General features: G+C 39.8%; 1 protein-coding gene across 1 annotated transcript in view; it reads left to right on the top strand.

The window, feature by feature from the left end:
• Positions 1-26,306, top strand: part of GABBR2 (gamma-aminobutyric acid type B receptor subunit 2) — an 861,105-nt gene that overhangs the window by 560,325 nt on the left and 274,474 nt on the right. Inside the window, exon 7 of the mRNA XM_069084611.1 lies at positions 3,160-3,396. Coding sequence (XP_068940712.1) covers positions 3,160-3,396 — 237 coding nt within the window. The remainder of the gene's footprint in view (positions 1-3,159; positions 3,397-26,306) is intronic.

Genomic DNA, 26,306 nt, shown 5'->3' on the forward strand with positions numbered 1-26,306 from the left:
ACCCCCAATTTATCCTGTATACATCTTATCTAGATGTACCTGATTTCATGTTGTCTCCTCTATTACTTAGTGAGTTCCTTGAAAGCAGGTGCTAGGGTTGGGGTTTTTTTTCCCCTTTTCTTTATATTCCTAACACTTAGCACAGTTACTGGTACATAGTAGGTACTTAGTAAAGGCTAACTGATTGATTGATTGATTGATTGAAGGCTCATTGAAAATGCTGGAAAAAAAACAGAGGTTTTCTTTGTTCCAATAAACAATTAACTGAGAGAATTATGGCCATGGAGTTGCTGTAAATAAAGAAACATCTCACTTTGCAAAGGAAACTTTAATGTGAAGGAAGTGTTTGTGAAGACTGTGTCACACATTTGAAGAACTGACAGTTGTTCTAATTTTTCCATGGAAGCTGGACCAAATAGCATGTTTTTTTTTTTTTGAGGCAAATAGTGAATGATGGTTGATATGGCATTTTGCAGCATGTCCTAAAAGCCAAGAACTAAAGTTGACAATAGGAAACTCCAATCACAGGGGAAAATAATACTGATTTGTTTTCCTGACATCTGTGGCATTGTCCATACAGAATTCATCTGTTGGCCTCAAAATTATCAATGGGGTATGTTATGTTGAAATTCAGAAACTCTCAGAGATGCCCCAGGTTACACGAAGAGCTGGCATCTTTGCCACGATGATGCCCATGGATTCCAGGGGTTTCTCTCAAAACAGCCTTATGCTAAAAATGTTATTATTCCACAGAGTGATCACCTACCTTATTTACCATATTCCAATTCAAGTAATTTTTTGCTATTTGCAAAAATGAAATCTGCCTCAAGGATAGACCAAACAAAGCAAAAAAATTAGAATATGGTGGTCAGAGCACTATGCTGGGATTATGGACAGGATTCTAATCCTAACTCTGTCATGCAGGAACTTAATGATTTTGAGGTTACTTATAGTCTCTGGGCCTCAATTTGTATAAAATGAAGGGATTATCTCATTGCAAAAATTCTGTGATACTGTGGTTTCTGTCTATAATTTGCCACCATTCAGGAAATTCAGAAGAATTTGGTACGGTGCCCTAGTCTAGGAGATAGAATAAAGAAAGGCCTTAGTTCAAATCCAGACTCAGATATTTCCTGGCTGTGGGACCCCAGGTCAGTCACTTTACCTCTGCTTGCCTCAGTTTCCTCAACTGTAAAGTGGAAATAATAACAATTACCTCACAGAGTTGTTATCAAGATCAGATGAGTTAATATTTGTAAAGCTCTTAGTGCTTGTAAAGCTACAGTGCTTGGCACATTGTAAATCCCTAAGAAATGCTTGTTTTCTTCCTTTCTTCTTTACTCCTCCCTTCCTTCCTAAAGTATTACCACACTCAGAAAGCAGTTGATCTATAGGGCAGAAAGGCAGCAGCTTTTGCCAAGAGCCTAAGTGAAGACACCTGGGCCTCTCCCCTACTCTCTGAGGCTGCTTAGAGCCAAGGTATAAGAACAGAAAGATCTTGAGCCTTGGCATAATGCTGAGACGAGAACTGTATATTCTGGAGAGGCAGCCAGGTGAGACCCCTTTGTTGTAGCTGTTGGGTGACTTTCCTTGTGTATTTCTGTCTGTGTTCTACCATGTTGCTCTCTCCCCTGGTGGGGAAGTCCTGGGCCATGACACAAAATGCTTGAGGTCTTAGACCCAGGAGGTACCAAAAGACTTAGCAATGATACAAAGGTCAGCAGCAGCTGAGCGTTTGACAGTTTTTCAACCCTCCCCTCTCCCTTCTCTTATGTGTCTATAACAGAGGCCCTTGACTCATAGGCTTTGAAGGTACTTCTCAAAAATGAGCTTCCCAAATGTTTCAAACAAAATTTTGAGCACAGTAGGAGTGAATATATAGTGTCTCAAGGTCAAATGCTCTGAAGATACGACATTCATTTGACTGTAATAGTTCGGATATGTTTGCCAAACAATCAGTCTCTACATCTCAATTACACTTTGAATGGAGATATCACAAATGGAGTTATTTAGGCAATTCGCCCTGCACATGAGATTTTAAAACACATGCTCTGCCTAGGAATATTGCTGTATTAAAAAGTAATACTTCAAAACAGCTGTGATTTCATGAGTGTGGATACTGCCTTGAACAACACAAATCACAGCTCTTTCATGATAAAAGTTCATGAGTACCTTTAAGTCAGAAAAATCATCATGAAGTGTCCAAACGCTGACAATACACCTTTCTGAGCTTAGCTAGACTATTCTTCCAATAACTAGTCTAGGTAGGGTGTAGTATGGTACAGGGGTGGGGAACCTGAGGCCTTGAGGCCACATGTGGCCCTCTAGGTCCTCAAGTGTGACCCTTTGAATTCAAAGTGAGGTTTGGGTTAGGTCAAAGAGCCACATTTGAGGACCTAGAGGGCTATATGTGGCCTTGAGGCCACAAGTTCCCTACCCCTGAAGGAGTTAGGTTTCTGGACCTCAAGTCAGAACAAACTGGGTTTAATTCTCACCTCTGAGACTTAACAACTTGTGTGTCCACAGAAAATTTCACTTCACTTGATATTAGCTAGCATGTAGTTGATACTTGACTCAAGAATTATCTCATTTGATTTCCTATAAAAACCAAATAGAGATATAGTCCATAGAGGAAACCTTTCCATCATGGTAAGATAGACTAGCACTTACACTCTGCTGGGAAAGTCTTTGAAGGTCTGGGGCCATCTCTACATCAGGATGAGTCTTCAGCGGAGGGCTTTCATGGAGATGTTCCATTTTAAGAAAAGAAGAATGTTTGAGGATATGAAGTGTTAGCTCTGAACATTCAATATTCTGCTTACCTACCAGTTTAGTAATCCTGCCAAAGTGAAGAAAGAAGCTACTAGCATCCAATTAGGAGTGGTTGTACTGATTTTTCTTTTTTTTTTGTCTTAAAAAATACTATTTGTTAGAATGTAAGCTCCTCAAGAGCAGGGACAATTTTGCTTAATTGTATTTTTATATCCCCTCTCCCTCCCTCCACCCCTACCCTCACCCACCTTGCACAATGCCCGGTCACTTAACGACACTTAATACTTCATTTTCTTTCATTCATTCACTCTTAAATCTGTCGTCTGGTTTCTTTCACTTTCTCGCTTTTCCTATTTTTACTTATCCTTTTTTACTTTTCTTTTTCAGACTCCCCAACAGTATGAAAAAGAATACAATGATAAAAGATCAGATGTGGGACCCAGTAAATTCCATGGCTATGCCTACGATGGAATATGGGTGATTGCAAAGACCCTGCAGAGAGCCATGGAACACCTCCGCTCCAGCAACAGGCACCAAAGAATTCAGGACTTCAACTATACGGACCATAAACTTGGCAAAATCTTCCTGGATGCAATGAATGAAACCAACTTCTTTGGCGTGACGGTCAGTTCCAAACCTCTTCAAGTCCATTGTCTTTTGTCTGTTAATATCTCTGGGAAAATTTATAACTGGAAGGGGTTTTATAACTTGTGAGAAATAAGAAACCAATACAGTCATCTTTTTCCAACCTTGCAAATACCATCATGACTTTTATGAATGAGGGATGGTATTATATATTTTTAAAGTGTGCTTACCTTGGCATTATATTGGGCCATTGGGGCTGGGAAAAATAGGTCAGGATGGAATATGTAGTACAAAAGACAGAGCACTGGGCCAGGCTGTAGTCAGAAGGTCCTGAGTTCAAATGTAGTCTCAGACTCTGTCTGGGAGAGTCAGTGGATAGGGAACACTGGACTTGGAATCAGGAAGATTCATCTTCATGAGTTCAAATCCAGCTTCAGACACTCACTAGCTGTGTGACCCTGGGTAAGTCACTTAACCCTGTTTGCCTCAGTTTCCTCATCTGTAAAAATGAGCTGGAGAAGAAAATGGCAAACCACTCCAGCATCTTTGCTGGAAAGAAAACAACAAAATCCAAATGGAGTCATAAAGAGTCAGACACACCTGAAATGCCTGAATGACAACAAAGTTATTATTACCAGTAGTGAGGCCTCATATGTATATGCAAGAGGACCTCGGCTCAGATCTTGGTTTTGCCATTTACTTCCTTCGTGATCCCAGGCAAATCATTTCACCTTTGTAGACTTCTACTGGAGACAGACGGCATGGTAGAATGGAAGCAGTGCTGGTTCTGAAGAGGGCCTGGATTCAAATCCTGGTTCTGCTCCTTCCTACCTGTTCTACCTTGGACGAGCATTGTAAACTCTCTAGGCTCTAATTTATCCCTTGTAAAATGAAGAGGTTCAGCTACATGACTTTTTTTTTTCTTGGCAAGGCAATCAGAGCTAAGTGACTTGCCCAGGGTGATCTCAGGCCAGATTTAAACTCAGGTCCTCCTGACTCCAGGGCCAGTGCTCTATGCTAGCTGGATGACTTCTAATGTTCCTTCCAGCTCTGGGTCTAAAAGATGGTCATTTTACAGTCAGTGGTAGATCTTTTCATTCTCCACAGGTAATAGATTCAACTCTAATTCTGCTTGTAGGGAAAGTCTTAGGTTTAGGTCATTTAAAATGAGGACTCTACTGTTTAGCGGAAGATATATTATTCCCTTCTTGACCATAGTGATGATGGTCTAAAGCAGGAGGGAGGAATCTGTGGCCCTCCAGGTCCTCAAGTGTGGCCCTTTGACTGAATCCAAACTTCACAGAATAAATCCCCTTAATAAAAGGATTTGTTCAGTAAAACTTGGACTCAGTTAAAAGGACATCAACCCAAGATGGGAGGCCACATGTGGCCTCAAGACTGCAGATTCTCCACCCCTGACTCTAAAGCATAGACACTTAACAGATGAATTGCCAATAACATTTAGTGCCCTTGCAATGTGTGGATTGTTATCTTTGACAAAGATACAGAATTTCTCACTTGTGGGACTAATGAACAGAATATTCAATGCTTACCTTAAAAAAAGTGAATGGGAGCTGCTAGGTGGCATAGTGAATAGAGCAACATCCCTGGAGTCAGGAGGACCTGAGTTCAGGTCCAGCTTCAGACACTTAACACAAAAACTAGCCAGCTGTGTGACCTTGGGCAAGTCACTTAATCCCAACTGCCCCCCCCCAAAAAAAGTGAATGAATGAATTAAGTGTTTATACAATCTGGCTCCAGTCTATCTTTCCCACCTCACTAGACATTATTCCCCTGCCACACAGTGTGATTTAAACAAAGAGCCCTTTCTCTGTTCCACTTGCATTACCCCCTGTCTCCATTGGCCATCCCACAAGCCTGGAATCCACTCCCTCCTTGTCTTTAGACTTCCCTCCTTTCCTTTAAGACAAAGCCTAAATACCCTAATCCTATTCTCTTTCCCAGATTACCGTGTTTATAACTACTTTGTATATATTTATATTTTTTTCACTTTATACTGTATATATTTTTGTACATACTTGTCTTCCCCACAAGAATGTAGACCCCCTTGTCGGTAAGATTTGTTTTCATTCTTTGTATCCCTAGCACTTAGGGCATAGTGGATCCTTGATAAGTACTTATTGGTTAGTTAATTGATTTATTGATTAACTGATTGATTGAAAGACAATATGGTAGAAAGAATGCTGGATTGGAGTCAGAAGACTTGGGCTCAAATCCCATTCTGATGAGTGATCACAACCAAGTCCCATATCCTTTCTGAGACCTGGCTTACTTCCATCATCTTTAAAATCCGAATACTAATATTTTATTATTTATTATTATTTTTTACTACTTTATAGGGCTCTGAGGAAAACACATTGTAAACCTCAAAACACTACAGTTAATCAACAGGCATTTATCAAACACTAACTGTGTGCCAGTCTCTGTTCTAGGATCTGGGAATACAAAGAAAAATCAACCCTCAAGGAGCTCACATTCTATGGAGAAGATGGTGTGTTTACAAATAAGTAAATAAAGGAATATATACAAAACAAAGAAAAAGTAATAGAAAAACAACCACAACTGAGGGTATCAAGAAAGGTCACTTGAAGGAAGTGACACCTGCCTGAGCCTTGAAGGGAGCCTAGCTTCTAAGGTGGGGAGGTGACAACCTACGCAAAGGTACAAAGACATATGTCATATCCAGGAAACAGCACATAGGCCAATTTGTCCTGGAACATACAGGGTATCCCAAAAGTTTTAGTGCAGACACACCGAACTAAGACTTTTGGGACACGGTGAAGCATGCACAAGGAGAAATAAGGAGGAATCAGCTCCTGATAGGAGCCAGACTGTAAAGGGTTTTTAGCTGCCTAAGAGAAATGCTTGTATTTTATTCTAGAGGCCATAGGGAGCCACCAAAGCTTCTTGAGTGAGGAAGTGAAATGGTCAGATGGTGCTTTAGGAATATCAGGTAGAACTTTTGCTATTTTCGATATCTTTTGGTTTGTTTATTCAACAAATATCTATTGAGCTCCTACTTTTAAGGTGGAAAGGCCTTGAGGCCCCTACGCAGTATGTAGCCCTGCAAAACTCCAGAGTAAAAGGAATCAGATTAAAATGTAATTGGTAAATGTTTAAGAAAGTAAAAATACAGTACAACATAGATAATGTTAACTTGAGGTTTTCTAAGTCCATATTTGAACTGTTTCTATTTGAATTGGACACCACTGATTTAATGGTCGTCGTGCTTATTGCATATTCATGAGGCATATTCTCAAAGACAGCTAGCAATAGAGGATGGGGAGGCATTTGTGTACACACAAAGATATGCTGACAAGTATTGAACAAGGGGCTCTTGATTTTTTTTAACGTATGCAGGAGAGACTTCTCAATTTAATCTTTATCATTAACATTGTCTCCTTTACTTTTTTTTTTTGCCTTTTGGAGGGCAATTGGGATTAAGTAACTTGCCCAACGTTACACAGCTAGTTTTTGTTTGGGGGGGGGGGGGTGTTAAGTGTCTGAGGCCAGAACCAAACTCGGGTCCTCCTGACTCCAGAGCCAGTGCTTTACTCACTGCACCACTTAGCAGCCCCACTCTCCTTTGCTTTCTGAAGTCTAAACAATCAACAAAATAATAAATCAAGCCATAATTCACAACATTAGCTGATTTTAAAGGTATCAATATTCACAGTGAAAATTTAACAATCAGCTCTAGCCAGTATGAGCTGGCTCCAGCACCCCCTGAATTTGTACCACCTCTGAACCTTCCCTGTAAATCAGTTAAAAGAATTCATCATGAGATAAACAAACACCCATGTGTCATGGAGTGCAGGCTTTTTTATGGTGAAAAATACATCAGCTGATAAATAGGCACATTTACTATACTGTGCTTCCTGGCATCCCTCTCCCTCCCTGTTCAGTGTACCCTCCAAGCCTGCCTCGCCCACCTTGCATGGACCCTGCCCTCAAAGGACTGTTTGCACCATTTGTAGCCAATCTAGAACGTATGATTAGAGTAGTTCTATCCCCAACAGCATTAGCAGTTACTTTCATGGTCCATTGGCAAAGACTATAGTTATGTGCGAAATTAGCATTCATAGAACTGTCTGGAATATGAGGACCATAGAGCTCAAAAGGAACATAGAGTTAATAATGATAGCTCCATTTATATAGCACTTTAAAAGCTTACCGAGTGCCTTATCTACACTATCACATTTAAAATTCAAAATGACTTTATAAAGAGGTGATTCTGTGTAGTATTATTTGTATTTTACAAATGAGGAAACTGAGGCCCAGAGAGTGCAAGTGACTTACCCAAGGTCAATCAGTTATCAATGTAACTGCTTTCACTTGACTGGTTCATTTTTGCTAGTATCATTCTTCCAGAATAGCCCTGCCTGCCCTAAACAACTGGATAGCTATGCTCTCTATGAAGTACACAACGTAATTAATAACCTTATTGTCTGAAATCTATTTTGCCTCCTGTTTTTCCTTTTTTTTTTCTTTTTAGTTGAAAAGAACAAAAAAAAAAGAGATACAAAACTCTATAGTTGGACATTTTCATGATGATTTTGTATTTTCTTTTTCCCTGGCTGCTTCATCACCTTCAAATGAATGGGTGCATGTCATGTCATGAGAAAGTGAACAGATTTAAATTAAACCTGTCTTCTGTTCACAAAAAGATTCATGTGAAAAAATAAAAAGTATATTTTTCAAGCTCAAGGAGACTTCAGCAGGTCAATTTCAACAACAAACTAATAGTACGAAGGGCAGGAATAAGGACAGGATAGAAATAAAAGATAAATAAAGAAAAAGAATGGGCATTTTTCATTTTGTAAGTGATTTTCAGATCGGAGGGCTATAAGCCAGTACCTCTCTCTGACGTGGAATAATATACCCCAAGAAATAAAATTCTGCTGGTCAATTCGGTTTGTCAGGACCTATGGACTGGCCAGCTACTGGGTGAGTTTTAAAGGCACAGTGTTCTTTTTTAAGGAAGTATCTCACTGAATGCGACACAAAGACACAATTTGCATTTGATACTGAGAGGTGATTGAGGAGAAAACAATATGGGTGATGTCCAGCATGGCTGGCCTTCGATGGGGCTTCACTGGAGCAGGTCATGGTCTTCCCCATGGAACTTCCTGAGGCTATGTTGGGAGCATAATGGTTATTGGGGTTCCCCCTGTGAGGGAAAAATCAAAGCTGGTCATCCTTCTCATCTCTCATTCCCCTTTCTTTCCATTGGGAAATGGGGGCATGATGGACGAACAGATGTTAAATCCAAAGTCACAAGGTTCTTTCTTCAAAGTCATTTATATTTCCTACTTAATTATAAAATTGACCGAATTGACCATTGACAAAATTAGAAATTTGACCATTGCCTTAAAGTTTCCTCTATCATCAGTTTTCATGTTTCACTGTTTGTGAGTAGGGAGTTCCAAAACTAAATAGAGATGCTGAGGCATCTACTGCACAGAGACAAGAGACAGGCAGTGAATAGATGCCCCTGCCTGAATTGTCAAGAGAGGAGTTCTCCCCAGCTCAGGGCTCCTGGGATATAATAAAAAATAAATTAAAAATCTTGTCGGTTGCTGAATTTTGCAAATTTCCTGTGAATCCAGACCTTGGGATTCCCTCTGGGCACAATAGGTTTAAAATAGTGGCATTATGGGTAGAGATGTTTGGTAAGAAGGCTGTTTCCCTCCAATGCAGCTGACTTCAAGCAATTTTACTCCCATAACCCTAAGTGTGGGGGTGGAGCTGAGGTGTTGACTAAGGGAAAATCATCCCCACAGGTATAACTAAAGGGAGGAGCTGGGAAGGAGTTACTCTGTCTATTATGTGGCAAGAGGAAATACCTACCCTTTCTGCTAACCTAAACCTCTCCCCTCCCACAAAATGCTCAACATGGCAGCTCATGCAGAATGGCTGGTACATACATCACTGTCTTCTATCAGATCTCTCACAAGGAAAAGTCCTCAACAGCTACCCTACCCCTTACATGGCCTCAGATCATTGCATAGATAGGGAACAATGACTGACCTGGTAGAAGCCCCTCTTTGGCACCAAGACCACCCACTGGTGGTACAATGTGATGTCATTGCTCCTCTTCAAAAATGAAGGATGAACAGCAATAATAGATAGGCTGCACAGCACTGGTCTCCCCTTCTCCTCAGATTCCCCCCGAGTCCTGTTTGTCATTACTCCTCCAGGGAAAAGGGAGAAAAAAACATTGTTGTCTCTTTAAAACTCGATCCCTTTTCAATCCATGGGTCATGACTAAATAAAGAATTCTTTTTTGACCAGCAGAATCTTATTCATCATCATACATTACCCTACGTCACATAAAGTTGCCAAGTCAGAAAACCATAGAAAAATTCCGAAAAAACTGAAAGGGACTTTAAACATAGAATTTAGAGTTGGAAAGGACACCTAGAAAATAGAATGTTAGAGCTAGAAGAAAACTTAGAAAATAAAATGTTTATTTTAGGAGGAAGTTCAGAAATCATCTCATTTAGCCCTTTCATTTGACAGAGAAGAAAGTTGAGGCCAAGACATGTAAAGACTTACAAAATGTCACAAAGCTAATAATGGGAAAATTTGGGTTAGAACTCAAGTCTCTTAAATCTTATTATCCCATAATGCAGAATGTTATACAGTTAAATCATAATCTACTTTTCCCCCCCAAAAGCAGAAATGGTAGAACAAGCTAGCCTCATTTAGCATATTTTATTATTTTTAGTTCAATGTCTGACCCCATTTGGGGTTTTCCTAGCAAAGATACTGGAGTGGTTTGCCATTTCTTTCTCCATATCATTTTACACGTGAGGAAACTGAGGTAAACAGGGTTAAGTGACTTGCCCAGGGTCACACAGCCAATAAGTGTCTGAGGTCAAATATGAACTCAAGTGGTCCTGACTCCAGGCCCAGTGCATGGCATAGATGCCTCCATATTTTTATTGTACAAACTAATTTAAGTACATTAAATTAATCACATTCATAGTTTATTTTAAAGTGATCTTTTACACACAATTGAAAAAAAATCCTAGCTGATCCTCATATTCCCTCTTCCCATTTACCATCTTTCTAACACATATTTTCTTCCATATATGTTGTTTTGTCCACTTGGCCTCGTGGTTATGTCTTTTTTGTGCTTAAGGATTTCCCTGCTGCATTTCTTAGAGATTATCAATTCAATAAATATTTATTAAGTCCCTAGTGTCTGCAAAACACTGGGCTAGGCTCTAAGTTAAGCACAAAATTTCAATAAAACATGGCCCCTGTCTTTAGGGAGAGGATCATTTCTAATGAGAAGACATCCAAGAAACAGCTGTAATACACAACATTAGATGATAAGCTTATTAGAGAAGTACCCCCCCCCAAAGTGCCATGTGAAGTCTGGGGATATGGTGTGGGAGATCAGAAAAGGAGGCTTCATGAAGGAGCATGCATTTAGAATGGGTTTTAAACATGATTAGGAATTCAACAAACCAAGAGACAGATAAAAGGAAGGTAAGAGAGGGCCAGTTGCTTCCTTGTGTACATGTCATTCATGTACACAATGCCATATTATTTCTCTGTGTCAAATACCCATTACTGGATTGCAAACCCTTTAAGGGCAAGAGAATTGTCTTAATTAATTTTTGTATCCCACCCACCACAGAGTTCAGGGCTTTGCCCACAATAAGAGCTTAATAACTGTTTATGGAATGAAAGTAAAATTCAGTGAAGTTAAGTTAATTCTGCCTGAGAATAAACTTAAGCTTTTTAGTACATATGCCCTATAATTTATCTGTTTCTCCTTTCTATAAAATGAGATCATATCTAAATCTAATAATTATATAACTAATCATATTTCTTTTCCAAACAAAGACTTTTTATATTTCTGTTGCACATCTCCCTGATAATCCAGGACAGAATCTTTGTGAAACATGGCGCCACTGTATACAGACTGTCCCAATTTGCAATAAGACTTTTTGAACACCCTGCATGACAAGCAGGCGTGAAGCCTAGTGGATGCACGAATACAATTCTACTTTTTGCCTTACTATTAAAGTTTATCTCTACTCCCCTTCCATATTTTGAAGGATAGTTCAAATTTAACAAGTTCACATTTATATAGCACTTTAAGCTTGATAAAATGATTCCTGCACAACAACCTTATGAGGGAGGTAGTACAAGTATTAATATTCCTACTTTACAGATAAGTAAACGGAGAAATGTCTCTGCTCAGTGTCACTGTTGAAGTCAAGCCTGAAATTCAGTTCTTCTGACTCCAAGACCTGTCTTTTTCTACTACATTCTGTATCTTAGTTTCATAAATTACCACTATCAGCAAAATGGCCCCTGTTCCTACAGTAGCAGACTTTTATGCTGTCTGTAGCAATACTTCTGGACAATCTGTTTGAAGGTTTAGGGCATTGAGTTGTGGGGCCTGAGATGTGCTCTAGTTTAGAGGATTTGTGCAGAAAAGAGAAGCTGAGACCCCGAGATGTATAAAGTTACTTACAGGTCTTGGTTAAGAATGAAAAAGTATCCACTTAAATAAAAATTTATTTCTGAATTAAATGGAACATAATTATTATGCAGTGACTAGTTATACATGTTCAATTGAAAACCTAAACTGGGAATAGCTCTAAGTGAACACACTGATGGGAATGAATAAAATTCATCTAATAGAAGGTGACCTAATAGAAGGTGATCAGGATAGTGAGGGGACTGGAATCAGAAAAATTTGGGAGTTCTTATGTTGAAGAAAAGAAAATTTGGGGATGACATGAGAACGTTCTTCAAATATTTGGAGGACTATCCGTGGAAGAGGGATTTATAAAAATCATGATGGGTAGAAATCAAAGGGCTAGATTTTGGCATCATATTAGGAAAACATTCCTAGAAATTAGTTCTATCCAAAGGTGAATGAGCCTTGGGAGTAGGTGGGTTTCCCATCCGTGGAAATTGTCCAAGTGGTGTCTGGGCAACCATTTGCTGGAGAGTTATAGAGGAAAGTTGCACATTAGTTATGGGTTGGACTCAATGACCTTGGAATTTCCTTCCAGTTCTGATTCTAGGATCCATTAACCAAGGATCTATATGTAGCCGTCCTATTAGTATAACATGCTGAAAATTATTCTTCTTTGAACATTCTGAATGAGGTTATGTAGAAACTCTCCAAATAACTCGTCCTCTTCTATTAATTGCCTTCCTAAACTGGGCGCCAATTAGTCTTTGTTGTTGAGTCATTTTTTTTTTCAGTCATACCAGATTTGGGTTTTCTTGACAGATATACTATAGTAGTTTGACATTTCCTTCTCTAGTTCATTTTAGATGAGAAACTAAGGCCAACAGAGTTAGGTGACTTACCCAGGACCACATAGATAGTAAGAGTCTGAGTCTGGATTTGAACTTGGGAAGATGAGTCTCCCTGTGCCACCTAGCTGCCCTCAATTTTTCTTTACTTGTCTCCAGAATCAAGGCCCCCATTGGCTGGGGCCTTAAAGGGAGGTGAAAGCAAGGTAGTATATGGGTCCAATAGCCACCTTCTAGGTCATTCCAGGGTACCAGCCTTATGCTTATTTCTTCTGCTGCTAACTTCAGTCCTGGATATCCAGATGAACTCTGACTTCTTGCTTGGGCCGTTTGGCCACGACTCATTTAGTCACTCGCTAAAACCTCATTTGGCCTCTTCATGGATCACATCCTTCTCTTCTCCTTAGCCTCTGCCCTCACCCCTCACTTCTCATCAGCCTCTGCCTACCTGCAGCCTTGTATGACTGCTCAGAGAAGCTGGGCCTTTGCGCTCACTTGTCTAAACAAACAAACAGGGCTATGATTTGGAAAACATAGTGAATATAGTCTTACAGATGAGTAGAGAATGGCCTGGATTTTTCCAAGATTTTATGTAATGCTTTGTTTTTTCCTCATTCCCCCAGCAGTGGTTATAATGCAGTTACACAGAACGTGGCAAAGCGGCTCTATTGAAAGTGGGTCTCATGCAATCTAAGATTCCTGTTGTGAATCAACATTTTCACACATGACTCGCATCAAAATATGCCTGAGAGCACAGTAGACAGACGCTTACTGGGAAGACCAATTAAAGCTGAAGACAGTAGTGCTAGAACCAAATATCTAGTCCTTAGGTGACAGCAAGTTGATGAGGAAAAGAGGGGAAGAGTCATTAAATTATGGCTGTTTCTAAGTAGGTTTTTGTTGATGGCTTTTTCTTTTTTTGTGTGTGTTTGGTAAACATGAAGGGCAGCTAGGCGGCACAGTGGATAGAACACTGGGCTTGGAATCAAGAAAACTCACATACCTGAATTCAAAGCCAGCCTCAGACACTTATTAACGATGTGACCCTGGCCAAGTCACTTAATCCTGTTTGCCTCAGTTTCTTCATCTGTAAAATGGGCCGGAGAAGGAAATGGCAAATCACTCCAATATCTCTACCAAGAAAACCCCAAATGGGGTCATGAAGAGTCGGACTGAAACAACTCAACAACATCAAATATGAATGTAGTACTTCCTTTTTTCTTCTGAATCTGATAGAGAATGAATTTTGAAACAGGACTAGGATCAGATCCTAGTTCAACCCCCTAATTTTATAGACAAAGAAACGGAAATAGAGAGATGAAATCACAGAATCATCTAGGTCATAAGAAGTCTAAGCCAGAATTTGAACTCAGCTATTTTTTAGCTGACACGATGTACTTCTTATACTTTGAAAATGTTTTTTCATGAATTATCTCTTTAAGCCTCACAATAACCCTGTGGGCTAGACAATAGAGGTATGGTATCATGTCCACAACTTACAGATTGGGGAATCAAGGCTCAGAAAGGTTCATTTGGCATGCCCATGGTCACTAGGCTAGAGATAGGTCTAAAAGCTAAAAGTGCATCTCTCTATATCTTTGTTCAAGTATTCAAGATATACGCACACAGGGATGGCTAGGCAGTGCAGTGAATAGAGTCAGACCCTGGAGTCAGGAGGACCTGAGCTCAAATTCGGCCTCAGACACTTAACATAAAACTAGCCATGTGACCTTGGGCAAGTCACTTAACCCCAATTGCCCTGCCTTCCCCCTCCTCCCCCCAAAAAAGATATGCATATTGAAAATAAGAAGGTATAGGAAGACCTATGTATGTTCACATACACATGTATACACATATTTTTATAATTTGGATAATCACTGTAGGTAGACCATTAAGCAGGCCCAGAACTGAATAGGATGAAAAGAATGGGTGGGCTCTCCTTTGGGAAATTGTGCAGGTCTTTCAATGATCCCAAACCACACACTATCATACCTCTTTTAACACCAATATTCCTCCAATGGTGTCACATTTCTACAAATCATGAGACGTCATTATTTGGGAAGAATCAAAATTTTGGAAAGATACATCTTAGTCTTATGCATGTGAAAAATGGAATAATGTGTTTTATATGTGTATACATATATAATATATATGTTTATATACTTGTTCTATATAACACATATATACATATAAATAATAAATATATATATTTGTTATATGTATGTAAAATTGGGATTGTGGAGGTATAATATACATGTCATAAATATATGTTACATATGTAGCATATTGTGGAAATGAAATGATGTATTACTTATATGTATATATCACACACATATGTCAGAGCCTGTGCAATATACCCTTTTTATCCACTTTGTGTTTACAGTAGGAGTAGTTAGAACAGTATTTTTCATATTGTAGTGGATTTCATTGAGGATGGGAGCTATCTAGTCTTCCATGGTTGGATGCAATTAATGCAACATCATCTGCAAATAGAAGCATGTGGAGAACGTCACCATAGATAGGGAATCCTATGTCCCATTCAGGACATCTTCCAAAGCACTGACAAATACAGCAATGATAACTGACAATTCTGTGACATTAACAAATATAGAGCAATGTTGCTTAAGACTTTTTGGGATAGCCTGTGTATTAGGAAACTATATAATAATGATCAGAAAAGAAAATGAATGCTTCCATTGCCAAACTAATTTGAAAGCTCAAAATAGCATTAAGTATTTAGCAAACTGTTTGAACTGGTTTTAAAAATCTTTTAAGAAATGGGGCGGCCAGGTAGCACAGCGAGTAAGAGCACCAGCTCCAGTGTCGGGATGACCTGGGGATCAAATCCGGGCTCAGATACTCAGCACCACACCCAGAAATAACTGGCCGTGTAACCTTGAGCAAGTTACTTAACCCTGATTGCTTTAAAAAAAATCTTTTAAGAAAGTCTTTATTAGAATCTATATCATATGTGTTATATATATAATATATATTATATAGAATATAACAGAATATATTAGAAAATGAGTGGTTTGGGTCTGAGTGCTGTGGGTCAATACAAAAGGATTGAAGACACAGTGTTTGTTAGGAAATATAAACAATGTGTCATAAAGACAAACACTAGAGAAATAGATTTATTATGCTTTCCATACACTTTGACCTTTGGCTTTTGAAGCCCTTCACAGGCTGGCTTCAGGTTACTTTTCCAGATGTCTTTCATTTTTCCCATTCACATACTTTATGTTCCATCCAAATAAGCCTATTGTGATTTTCATGAACTTGGCATTTAGTCACCTTCCCCTAGCTCTCTGCACAAGCTCTCTTTAATTCCTGGAATGATCTTGACCTTCACCTCTTAGAATACTTAACTTCTTTCCAGGTTCAAATCAAGTGCTCCCTTAAGGCAGCTTTTCCTCATTCTTTCCACCTTATTATTCTCTCTCTCCTTCCAGTGATATTGTGTCTCTCTCTGTTCACATGTGTGCCCCAGGAGAATGCAAGACCCTTAAGGGTCCATGGACAGTGTTACATTTTGTCTTTGAGTCTCCAGCAGTTGGCATAATTCTTTATACACAGGAGATATTCAACAAATATCTGATAAATAAGTGCATGAACTCAAGACCTGCTGTCCTCTTGGCTGTATAGGATCCCAGGAAGACTTTGAGTCAACCACCCATGAGCCTACATTCCCTTTGATTGTAGAAAGAAAAGGAAAGAAGAGCCTTCCAGAGACAGGCCTCTCTGAGCCTCAGTTTATCTCATCAGTAAAATGGAAATAACAATAATTATACTGTCTATCTTATAGAGTTGTTTGCCAGGATGCTCACACTACCAAAGGTATTCTCACATACCCTTATGTGATACATAATACAGAAAAAGCACTGTCTCTGGAGACAGAAGACCTGTGTTCAAATCCTTCATCTGAGATTTATTACCTTGTGACCTTAGGCAAATCACGTAACCTCCCTAAGCCTCGATTCCCTTATTTGTAAACCATGAAAAGGAGGGGAGCTGTTGGACTAGGTGATAAATGTAAGGTCATTTTCAACTCAAGCTCTGCGAGCCGTTATCTAACAATAATGTCAGCTTACAATGTCATAGAGTTTTATCTGCATTTTGTAAGGGTCATGGTATGATGGGAAAAGGGTAGGCTTAGAGACTGAAGATCGAGGCTTAAATCTAGGCCCTGCCCCCTGCTAGGTAGATGATCTTAGTTGGTCAAATCATATGACCCCTCGGATTCTCAGATCACTCCATAGCGAAATGGAGCTGGCTCTCCTTGTAGCTCCTAGCCCCACCCAGTTGTTGCCAGAACAGAAGGCTTTGGAAACTTTTTTTAAAATGAAAATGAAAAAAGAGGAGTAAGCACTCCTCCAAGGTGACCCCTAGTAAGTCATGGAGTCAGCTAAGGCTATGAAGTGATCTCTACCTTAGATTCAGGGAATTATCCTCCCTCCGCATCCAGGAGGGAGGGAAGGGAGTCGGAGGGAGCATGAGAGCTGCTATGTGAAAGGCACTATGCAAGGCAATAGGGATATGGGAAAACACACCCACTTTTCCCCCTTGGCTAATGGAAGGAGACAGAGTTGCTGCAATAAATCTAGAGCGTATTCTGTTGAACAGACACAGCTAGATAGGTTCTTAGGCGAACCATTCATTTGCTTTTTTTCTGCTTGGAAAGCTGAACCGCTTCCCTGTTATTCTCTTCTCCAACTAGGTGTGCTAATGACTGGTAGGGAAGATGACAGAGAGGGCTTTGAGCCCCCCTTGGCGTCTTGGGGGAACATAAATAGCAGGTTGCTATCTGCCTGTGTAAGGCAGAAGAGAGCCGGGAGAAGGGGTGGAAGAGAAGGGGGAGTCAGCCTTAAGTGGGTCTGGAAAAGATCAAGGGAAATCGATTTCTAGATTCTGAGCACATGAACACTGAAAAATACCCTTGAGATCATGTGATCCCAGCCTTTCATTTTATAGATGGGGAGACTGGGGGCCAGAGAGATTAAGTCACTTGTCCAGAGTCACACAGCTAGTCAGTGACAGAGAAACAAACAAACAAAGTAAGCTCCTGGGGACTTGGGCCTCTTTTAATAAATACAATATGACTTGATCGATCTGGAACATTTTGGCAACAAGCATAATCCAGATAGGTGAATGTGAGAAGCATGCAGAGTCGTCTGGGGCCCTTTCTGTACTACCCACTCCATGCAGATGACTCACCATTCTGCAGCTCCGGGCTGGACCTCATTTCTGACATCCAGACCTTTCATCCAAGACATCTCTGCCAGGGTGGCCCAGCAACACCTCAAACTTAGCACATCTCTACCAGAATCCATTATCTCTCCTTCCCAAAGCTGCTTTTCCTTCTGACACCACAATTTCTGTCTGCACTATCACTGTTCATCCTCATCTCTGCTTTGTAGCCTACGGTTTCTAGCTGATTTTTTCTTCTCTCTTACTTCTCATGTCCAGATAAAGCACCTAGGTAGCACAGTGGATAGAGCACCAGGCCTGTGGTTAGGAAGACCTGAGTTCAAATCTGGCTTCAGACACTTACTAGCTGTGTGACCCTAGGAAAGTCACAAACTCTGTTTGCCTCAGTTTCCTCACCTGTAAAATGGGCATAATAACAACACCTCCCTCCTGGGGTTATTATTGAAGAGAAATGAAATCATAATTCTAACGTGCTTAGCATATATATATATATATATATATATATAGTAAGCTCTATATTAATGTTAGTTATTATTATATACAATTTATTATGTACAATGAGTCACCAAATCTTGTTGATTCCACCTCAAATCAGTTCAATTCAATTCAATTGAATGAACACCTATTCAGTGGACACTATGTGTGCTCGGTACTGGGGGTACAAATGCACAAACAAAAGCCGGCCCTTCCCTTGAGGAGCATCCACTCTACTAGAATGAAACAGCAGATATACCGATAAGTAGATATAGAATTCATATCTCCTCCCTTTAATTCCCACTGCCACCAACCCAGCATGGGCCCTCGTTACTGTGTGCCAAAACTAGAGCAATAACCGTCTAGCTTTGTTCTCTCCCGCCTCCAAATCAGCCTTCATTCTGGGGCCAGAATAGTCTTTCTTTCTTTCTCATAGATCTGCTGATCAGAACTCTTCAGTGGTTCTCTGAAGCCAACCAAACGAAATTTAAACTCTTTTGTCTGGAATATAAAGCCTTCCTATCCAGCCTTTCCAGCTTCATTCCATGTTAATCTTCCCCACACTTTCAAACCTTCAGCCAAACTAAAGTGGTCCCTGTTTTCTGACTGCACCCTAAACTTTCCCACACCTCTGCCTCTGCTCACCCCATTTCCCATTCTCAGAATGTCCTCCCTCTTCTTCTTCATGTGAGGAATTCCTATCCATCCCTTAAAGCACAATTTAAATGCCTATTCCCCCTAAAACTCTCTCTGCTTAGCCCAGGGTGTGATGCCCTGTTGCTTTTAGAATGCATATTTGTAGGGATAGGGACTAGGCCTGTGATTTGTATAGGGTACTCCTTCTTGAGCAAAATCCTCTATCACTATAGGTCAACACTTTCTCACCACAGTTTGGGAGCTGCCTAAAGCAGTGATGTCAAAGTCAAATAGAAATGAAAAAAACCAATCCATCTACTCTAAACTGTACATAAGCATCCCTGCAGGCTGCCCGTTGACTTCGTTTTTAAATATAATGTTATCTATGTTTTATTGTATTTTTATTTATTTTGTTAAATATTTCCTAATTACATGGGGGGGGGGGACAGCAGGGTTAAGTGACTTACCCAGAACTAGCAAGTATCTGAGGCTAGATTTTAACTCAGATCCTCCTAGCTCCAAGACTGGTGTTCTATCCACTATGCCACCTAACGATCCCTTTCCCAATTACATTTTCATCTGAAGGGCCACCTCTGGCCTAGAATACGCTAAAATATCCAGTGTTAAATATTTAATATGTGTCAGAGGCAGGACTTGAACCCATGTCTTCTAGGATTTGAGACCAACTCTCTATCCACTTTGCTATACCATTTCTATAAATGTAGTAATTTACTTGCTAGTTATCTGTGTTTTTGTCACATCCCTTTACTCAACTATAACGTCAGTAAGGGCAGAAACTACCTAAACTTTCTATCTCCACTAGTGCTCTACATACAGTAAGTGCCTAATCAATTGAATTGTTGGCAGCTCCTCAGGCAACATGTTATGCCAAAATGATATTTTCCATGGAAAAATAGTTTGGAAGATTCCTCCAGTAAGACAATCAAATAAACTGGAATACCAGATGGGTTGAACCAAATCAAGAAGGGAGGACTATAGCTTTCTTATGTGATCTGTGTGTCTTTTACAAAGCTATGGTCATAATCAAAGAATAATCTTTGATTCTGAAGCAAATAAGACACTGTAATTATTTCTTGGGACAATTCTCGTCTGCCTTAAGACAAGAGTATCCATTCATCAAATGAGACCTAGATGAATGACAGCTCATGCTCAGAGACACCCAGGCTTCACAGAATGACCATCGGGGTCATCCAGTACATCAGTTCACCCTTTCCTGGCAACCTTCCCCATCCCAAACACAACTGAGGACCCCTGAGTAATTAGAAATGTTCCTAAGCAGCCAAAATAGTTGTCACAAAACCTATGAGCTTAATTTATGAAAGTCCCCAGGCCTTCCTTTCAGAGCCTATGTACCCTTGCTTTCTACACAATTCTAGCAAGTTTATTTATCTGTTTTCCTAGCCCACAGTAGATCAAAAGCAGCAAATGAGAAGGGGGAAGGGGGTGGCATGTTTAATAGTAGCAAGAACACTTGTGATAATTGAGAGCCTGACAGTGAGGGAAAAGACAGAAAAATATAGACAAAGGGGACTGGGGATGGGGGGAGGATAGAGTCATTGTATACAAGAACAAACAATTCTACATCATTCGATATATCCTGAGGGCATCACTTTATTAGAGCGCAAAACTAAATTTCAATTCAACATTTATTTAGTGGCTATCTTTGTGCAGACCTCTCTTATTATATGGAAGGGAAAATCCAAAGTTTAGCTAAGATGTGGCCTCTGCCCTCATAGAATGTACAGTCCAGTAGGAGAATATGACACATTCATAGATACCCATAATGCATTGTAATACATGGTGAGTATATTAGACATATGAAGAAGACACTATTCACAGTCTGATGGGAGACACATCATTATGAACTAGGGGAATCAAGGAAGGCTTCCTAAAGGAGGTAACATTGGAGCCAGGTATTAAAGTAGGGACAGGATTTTTTAAAATGAGGGAGGGAGGGGAGAATATTCCGGGCAAAAAAAATTGCACAAGTGAAAAAAATAGAAGTAAGAAAGCATAGAGAGGGGTGACCAGGTAGCACAGCAAGTAAGAGCACCTGCCCCAGAGTCGGGATGACCTCGGATCGAATCTGGGCTCAGACACTTAGCACCCACCCAGAAACACCTGACCATGTAACCTTGAGCAAGTTACTTAACCCCAATTGCTTTAAAAAAAAAAAACACAGAGAGTGTGCAGGGGATGGAAAGAAGTTCATTTTAACCAAAATATAGATTGCATGAAGGAAGTAATGTGAGATAAGTCCAGGCAGTTAAGATGGTACCAGATTATAGAAACCTGGAATACCAGTCTAGGGACCTTGTCCTTGACTTGGCAGGCAGTAGAGAGTCCTGCTGACTAACTACGCTTACAATAATGACTACCATCTTCATGGCATGGCAAAGTTTATAATGTGTTTTCCTCACAACCACCCCATGATGTAGGTTGCATAAATATTACCATCCCCATTTTGTGGATGAAGAGACCTAAGCCCAGAGACACCAAGAGATTTGCCCACAGTTATAAAACAAAGTAATTGTTGGAGATTCAAAATCAGGTTCCTTGACTTCAAATCCAAGGCACCACTCAGAGTTTGTCCCATCCTGCTGAAACATCAGATCCTTTCAGCTACGGGTTACCACAGGGCCATGGGCAATCCCCAAAGCTCCCATGTGATTGAGCAGAATCAGAAATGGCAATTCTGAGAGTGCACCATAGAATGATAAACCAATTCCACCTATAAACCTATATGCCAATAAACCTATAAACCAGTTCAACTTCACACCACATCTTGGGATGATCTTTATAACAAATGATTCAGATCAAAAAAAAATTGGGATCATAAAAGGGTAAGCTTCAATACTCTGGAAAAACTCACTCTAGAAGCACATTCCACAATCGGTCTGGGAAAGCGTGGTATTAGACTTCTGGCTACGAACGTGAAAAATCATTTCAATTCCCCCCTCTGAGAGATATCCAACATCTGAAAGAGCCCTTCAAGGGGTTAGAGGTGGGAAGGAAAAATCACATTACTTCCTAAGGCAACCCATTCTGCTTCAGGATAGCTTTAATTGCTAAAAAGTATTTCCTTACAGTAAGCCGAAATCTGCCTTGATGAAATTCCCACCTGTTCTTCCCAGTTTGGCCCTCGAGGATCAAGAAGAACAAGGCTAATCTTTCTTCCCACATGACAGAACATTTCAGACAGCCTTCCTTTCCAGTTCCTGCAACCAAGCTTCAGATGGTCTTTCAAGTTGCCCTCATCTGGATGCATTCCAAAGAGTGCTTCCTTAAAAATGTTTCTGCGTTAGCAAAACTTCCAGTGAATGGGGAAATCTACCAATAGGTTCCAGGATGTGGGGCAAGGCCACACTTAAAGAAAAATAGGGACTCAGAGAGTGTTTGTTGAAATCCCCTCACCAGTTATTTTTTTCCAAGAACAAAAACTATTTCCACTGAAATCCACAGAAATGCTCTGCATTCCAATTCAATCATATTTCTTCTTAATAGAACCTTCATAAAAGATAGCTTTGACTCATGGAACCAGTCACAGAATCATTCAGAATTGGAAAAGGGATGCTAAGAGATTATCTCATACAAGGGTTCTTAACCAAGGGTCCATGAACTTGCTTTTAAAAATATTTTGAAAACTACATTTCGGTAAAATGTATTTCCTTGATAATTCTATGCATCTTATTTTTATGTATTTAAGAACATTCTTACAAGAAGTTCCACCAAACTGGTAAGGAGGTCCATGACAAAAGAAAGGGTAAGAACCCCTACTCTAGCCTGGTATAGTGGTAGGCAGATGCTTGTAGATCTTTTGAGCTCAGGAGTTCTGAGCTGCAGCAGACAAACTGATTGAGTGTGACTAACAACAATACAGTGAGTACCGAGAAGCAAGGGACCACCAGGCTGTCTATGGAGGCATGAACAGACCCACGTCAGAAAAGTGGAATTGGGCCCTGAGTGGCCCTTATACTTCTGGCCTTGGTGAGATAGCAATATCCGATCTTAAAAACAAAAAACAAAATTAAAGAACCCCTGTTTTCATCTAACCTCATTTGAAGGAAGGTCCACAAAGGTAAGAAGAAGAAAGGCTTCTTATCAAAATTACATTTTGTCAGTGGGAGAATCAGAACTTGATTCCTGACCCCCTCATCCAATGCATGTGTGTGCACACCCGCACACCCGCACACACACACACACACACACACACACACACACACACACACACTGCACTAAACTCTGCTTCCCTTTTGTGGTTCCTCATCTAATGTAAGCACCAGCCTCCCAGTAAAACCTCTCATTACCACAAGATGTAAGAATGCATCGTCTTGTGGCCCAATGGAAGCACTCAATTAATTGTATTTCCTGCTTCTCTGTTCAAGCCCAATTTTTTTTCCTGGAGATTTGAACCTCATTAGACTCAGTTCCCTATACTATTTCTCTTTGAAGAAGATCTTTATTGAAGTAAAGTAGCCCAGGCTGTCAGGTAGCATAGAGGACTGACTACAAACCCATTCCTTGTGATGAACATCCCGGTCAGTCTTCAAAGTTGTGAGTGCTGCTGTTGCGGCCTATTGGATTGTATTTTCATACATCGTTACCCAATCCTTTCTGGAAGACTTTATTACTGTGATGAACTAGTTTTCTTCCTCTGAGAGACATCCCAGTTGCAAATAGGATTCTGCAAGCAAAAAGACATCAATAAGAAACTCTCTTTGTGGCCTTGAGATGAGAAGTGACCAGGAGGCAATGGAAAAGACTTGGGCGATGGAGTCCAAAGACATAAAGTCTAATATCCGCTCACCACTTACTAACTATGTGCCCCTGAGCTAGTCCCTGAGTTTCTCTGAACCTTGTTTTGTTCCTCTATGAAATGGAAACAATGATAGGAATCTACATTGTGGGTATAGGTTTCAGCACATTACCAACAATTATGTATATGCATGTAACAAGTGGTTATAAAATGTCATCTGAGGTGTTTGTTGATTGAATGAACGATAGCATCTCTCTCATAGGGATCTCCTAGCTTCTAACTCATAGGTATTGCGAAGATTGAATGGGATCATCTTTTTAAATTCTATGCAGACTTCAAAGTGCTACGTAAATGTAAACTGTTATTATTGTTGGTAGCTGAGGGAGCTTGGTCAAGTCTGAGCTTTAGTGTCCCCTTGTGCAGAATGGGGATAAGGGGTCTTACTGTACTTGCCTTGAAAACTTTTTGGAAGAAGCAATGAGATAGCATGCATAAGGCTTATTGGAACTTTAAAATTCCCTATATAGATCATGGGCTTATCAGTTTAGTCTGGAAAGGACTTCAGAAGCACATCTAGTCCAATCTTCTCATTCTACAGATGAGGAGACTGAGGACCAAAGGTTTAGTGACTTGACCAAGGTCATACAGTTAGGATTTGAACCTAGAGTTCATAGAGTCAGGATTTGAACCTAGCTCTTACTTCAAAGCCAGGACTGTTTCCATTGTACCATGTTACTATAAGTTATTATATTCTGCAATGGCAACATACTAACATTTGCATTTCTTTTTGACGATATAAGCCACATAAGAGGCGGCTAGGTGGTGTGGTGAATAGAGCACTGGACCTGGATTCAGGAAGACCTAACTTCAAATCTGGTGTTAGGAACTTACCCAAGGCAAGTCATTTAACCTTTGACTGCCTCAGTTTCTTCATCTATATAATGGGAACAATAATAATAGCACCTATTTCCCAGGGTAGTTTTGAGAATCCAGTGAAATGATCTCTGGAAAATACTTTGCAAGCCTTAAAGTACTTTATAAATGTTGGCTATTTTTATTATAAACATATTTCTCTGTTTAATTTGATTGCTGACCAAAGACCTACCTACATGCGGAGTTTATAAGAAAAAGAAGAAAGTATAAAGCAAAGTAAATCCAAAATAGCAGAAAATCCTTTAGACTGAGTAGTCCTCTATTGAGTAATAATAATATTCAATAGCAATAACCAGAGAGTGTCCTTTGCAGAGTTTAAAGAGGGAGGTTCCCTCAAGATGTTCCTATTTGTGGACGATGTTGCACTTATTGGCATTATAAGACATAAGTTCAAATTTGGCCTGCCACTTGTGTAATCTTAGGAAAATCACTTGACATCTCTGGGCCTTGGTATCCTATACTATAAAATCCGTAAAATGAGGGGGTTGGACAAGAGGACCTCATACCCTCTGTCTAGTTCTAGATCCATGAACCCATATGATACAACATGACCTCTACAGTGAGACCCAGGACCAAAAGATCAATCTACCAATCCACAAAGGAAGGCTAAATGGATGAAGAATGCCTATTGTCCAGACTAAGCATGCCCTTGCATGGGTATTGCCAACAGACAATGAGCTAGACCAAGAACTTAAGAGGAAGATGAGAGTGGGCTAAATTTCATGTAGGAAATTCTTGAAAACTTTTAATAATCCCAAGTTCTTCCCTGACACAAAAACCCAACATTTCAGTACTGATATTCTTGGGATACTATATATTCCTACAGATATATAAAGAATGAAAATTACCTATTACCCAGAAGGCAATGGGGATCAACATTGTATATGTAATTGGGTTAGTGTCAGTGAGGTGTCATGGTGTGAAAGAACACTGGGCCTGGAACTCAAGGAAACCTGAGTTCAAATCTGGCCTCAGACATTTACTAGCTGTGTAACTCTGTGTAATTCACTTATTTTCTGTCTGACTCAGCCTGCTCAACCTAAAATGGAGAGAGTAATGGCACCTACCTCCAACAGTTATTATGAAGATAAATTAAGATGATATATTTGTAAAGCATTTTGCAAAAAAAACTTAAAGCACTATTTTAACTAGCTATTATTGTTAGGTTATAGCATATTACCACCAATAATTTATTTGTATGCAAGAAGTGGTATAAAATATACATACCACTGAATAAATGTAAGATCCGAAAAGGCAGTGAGCCAGTCATGTAATGAGAGCAATCAATAACAGATATGTAACTCCATGCTAAACTTTTACCCATGGAATATTAAAAAAAAAACTAGAAAAAGACCCCTATTGTATTTGGTAGATTATTTATAGAGGATTTGTGAGAAGATATTAATCCAATGGGATGAGAAGGCCTGGATGGGTTGTGATCTATAGTGATGGAAAGAATACTCATCAGTGAAATCATTGATCCATTAGTCATTCTGTAAGCATATATTAAGAGCATATATATAATGTGCCAGCCATTGTGTTAATGTGTAATTGTTGTTGTAGTAGTAGTAGTAGTAGTAGTAGTAGTAGTAGTAGTAGTAGTAGT

Source organism: Petaurus breviceps, unplaced genomic scaffold (genome assembly GCF_028583685.1).
Source record: "Petaurus breviceps papuanus isolate PSGF00001 unplaced genomic scaffold, PetGlider_PUasm1.0 175, whole genome shotgun sequence".
NCBI classification, from domain to species: Eukaryota; Metazoa; Chordata; class Mammalia; order Diprotodontia; family Petauridae; genus Petaurus; species Petaurus breviceps.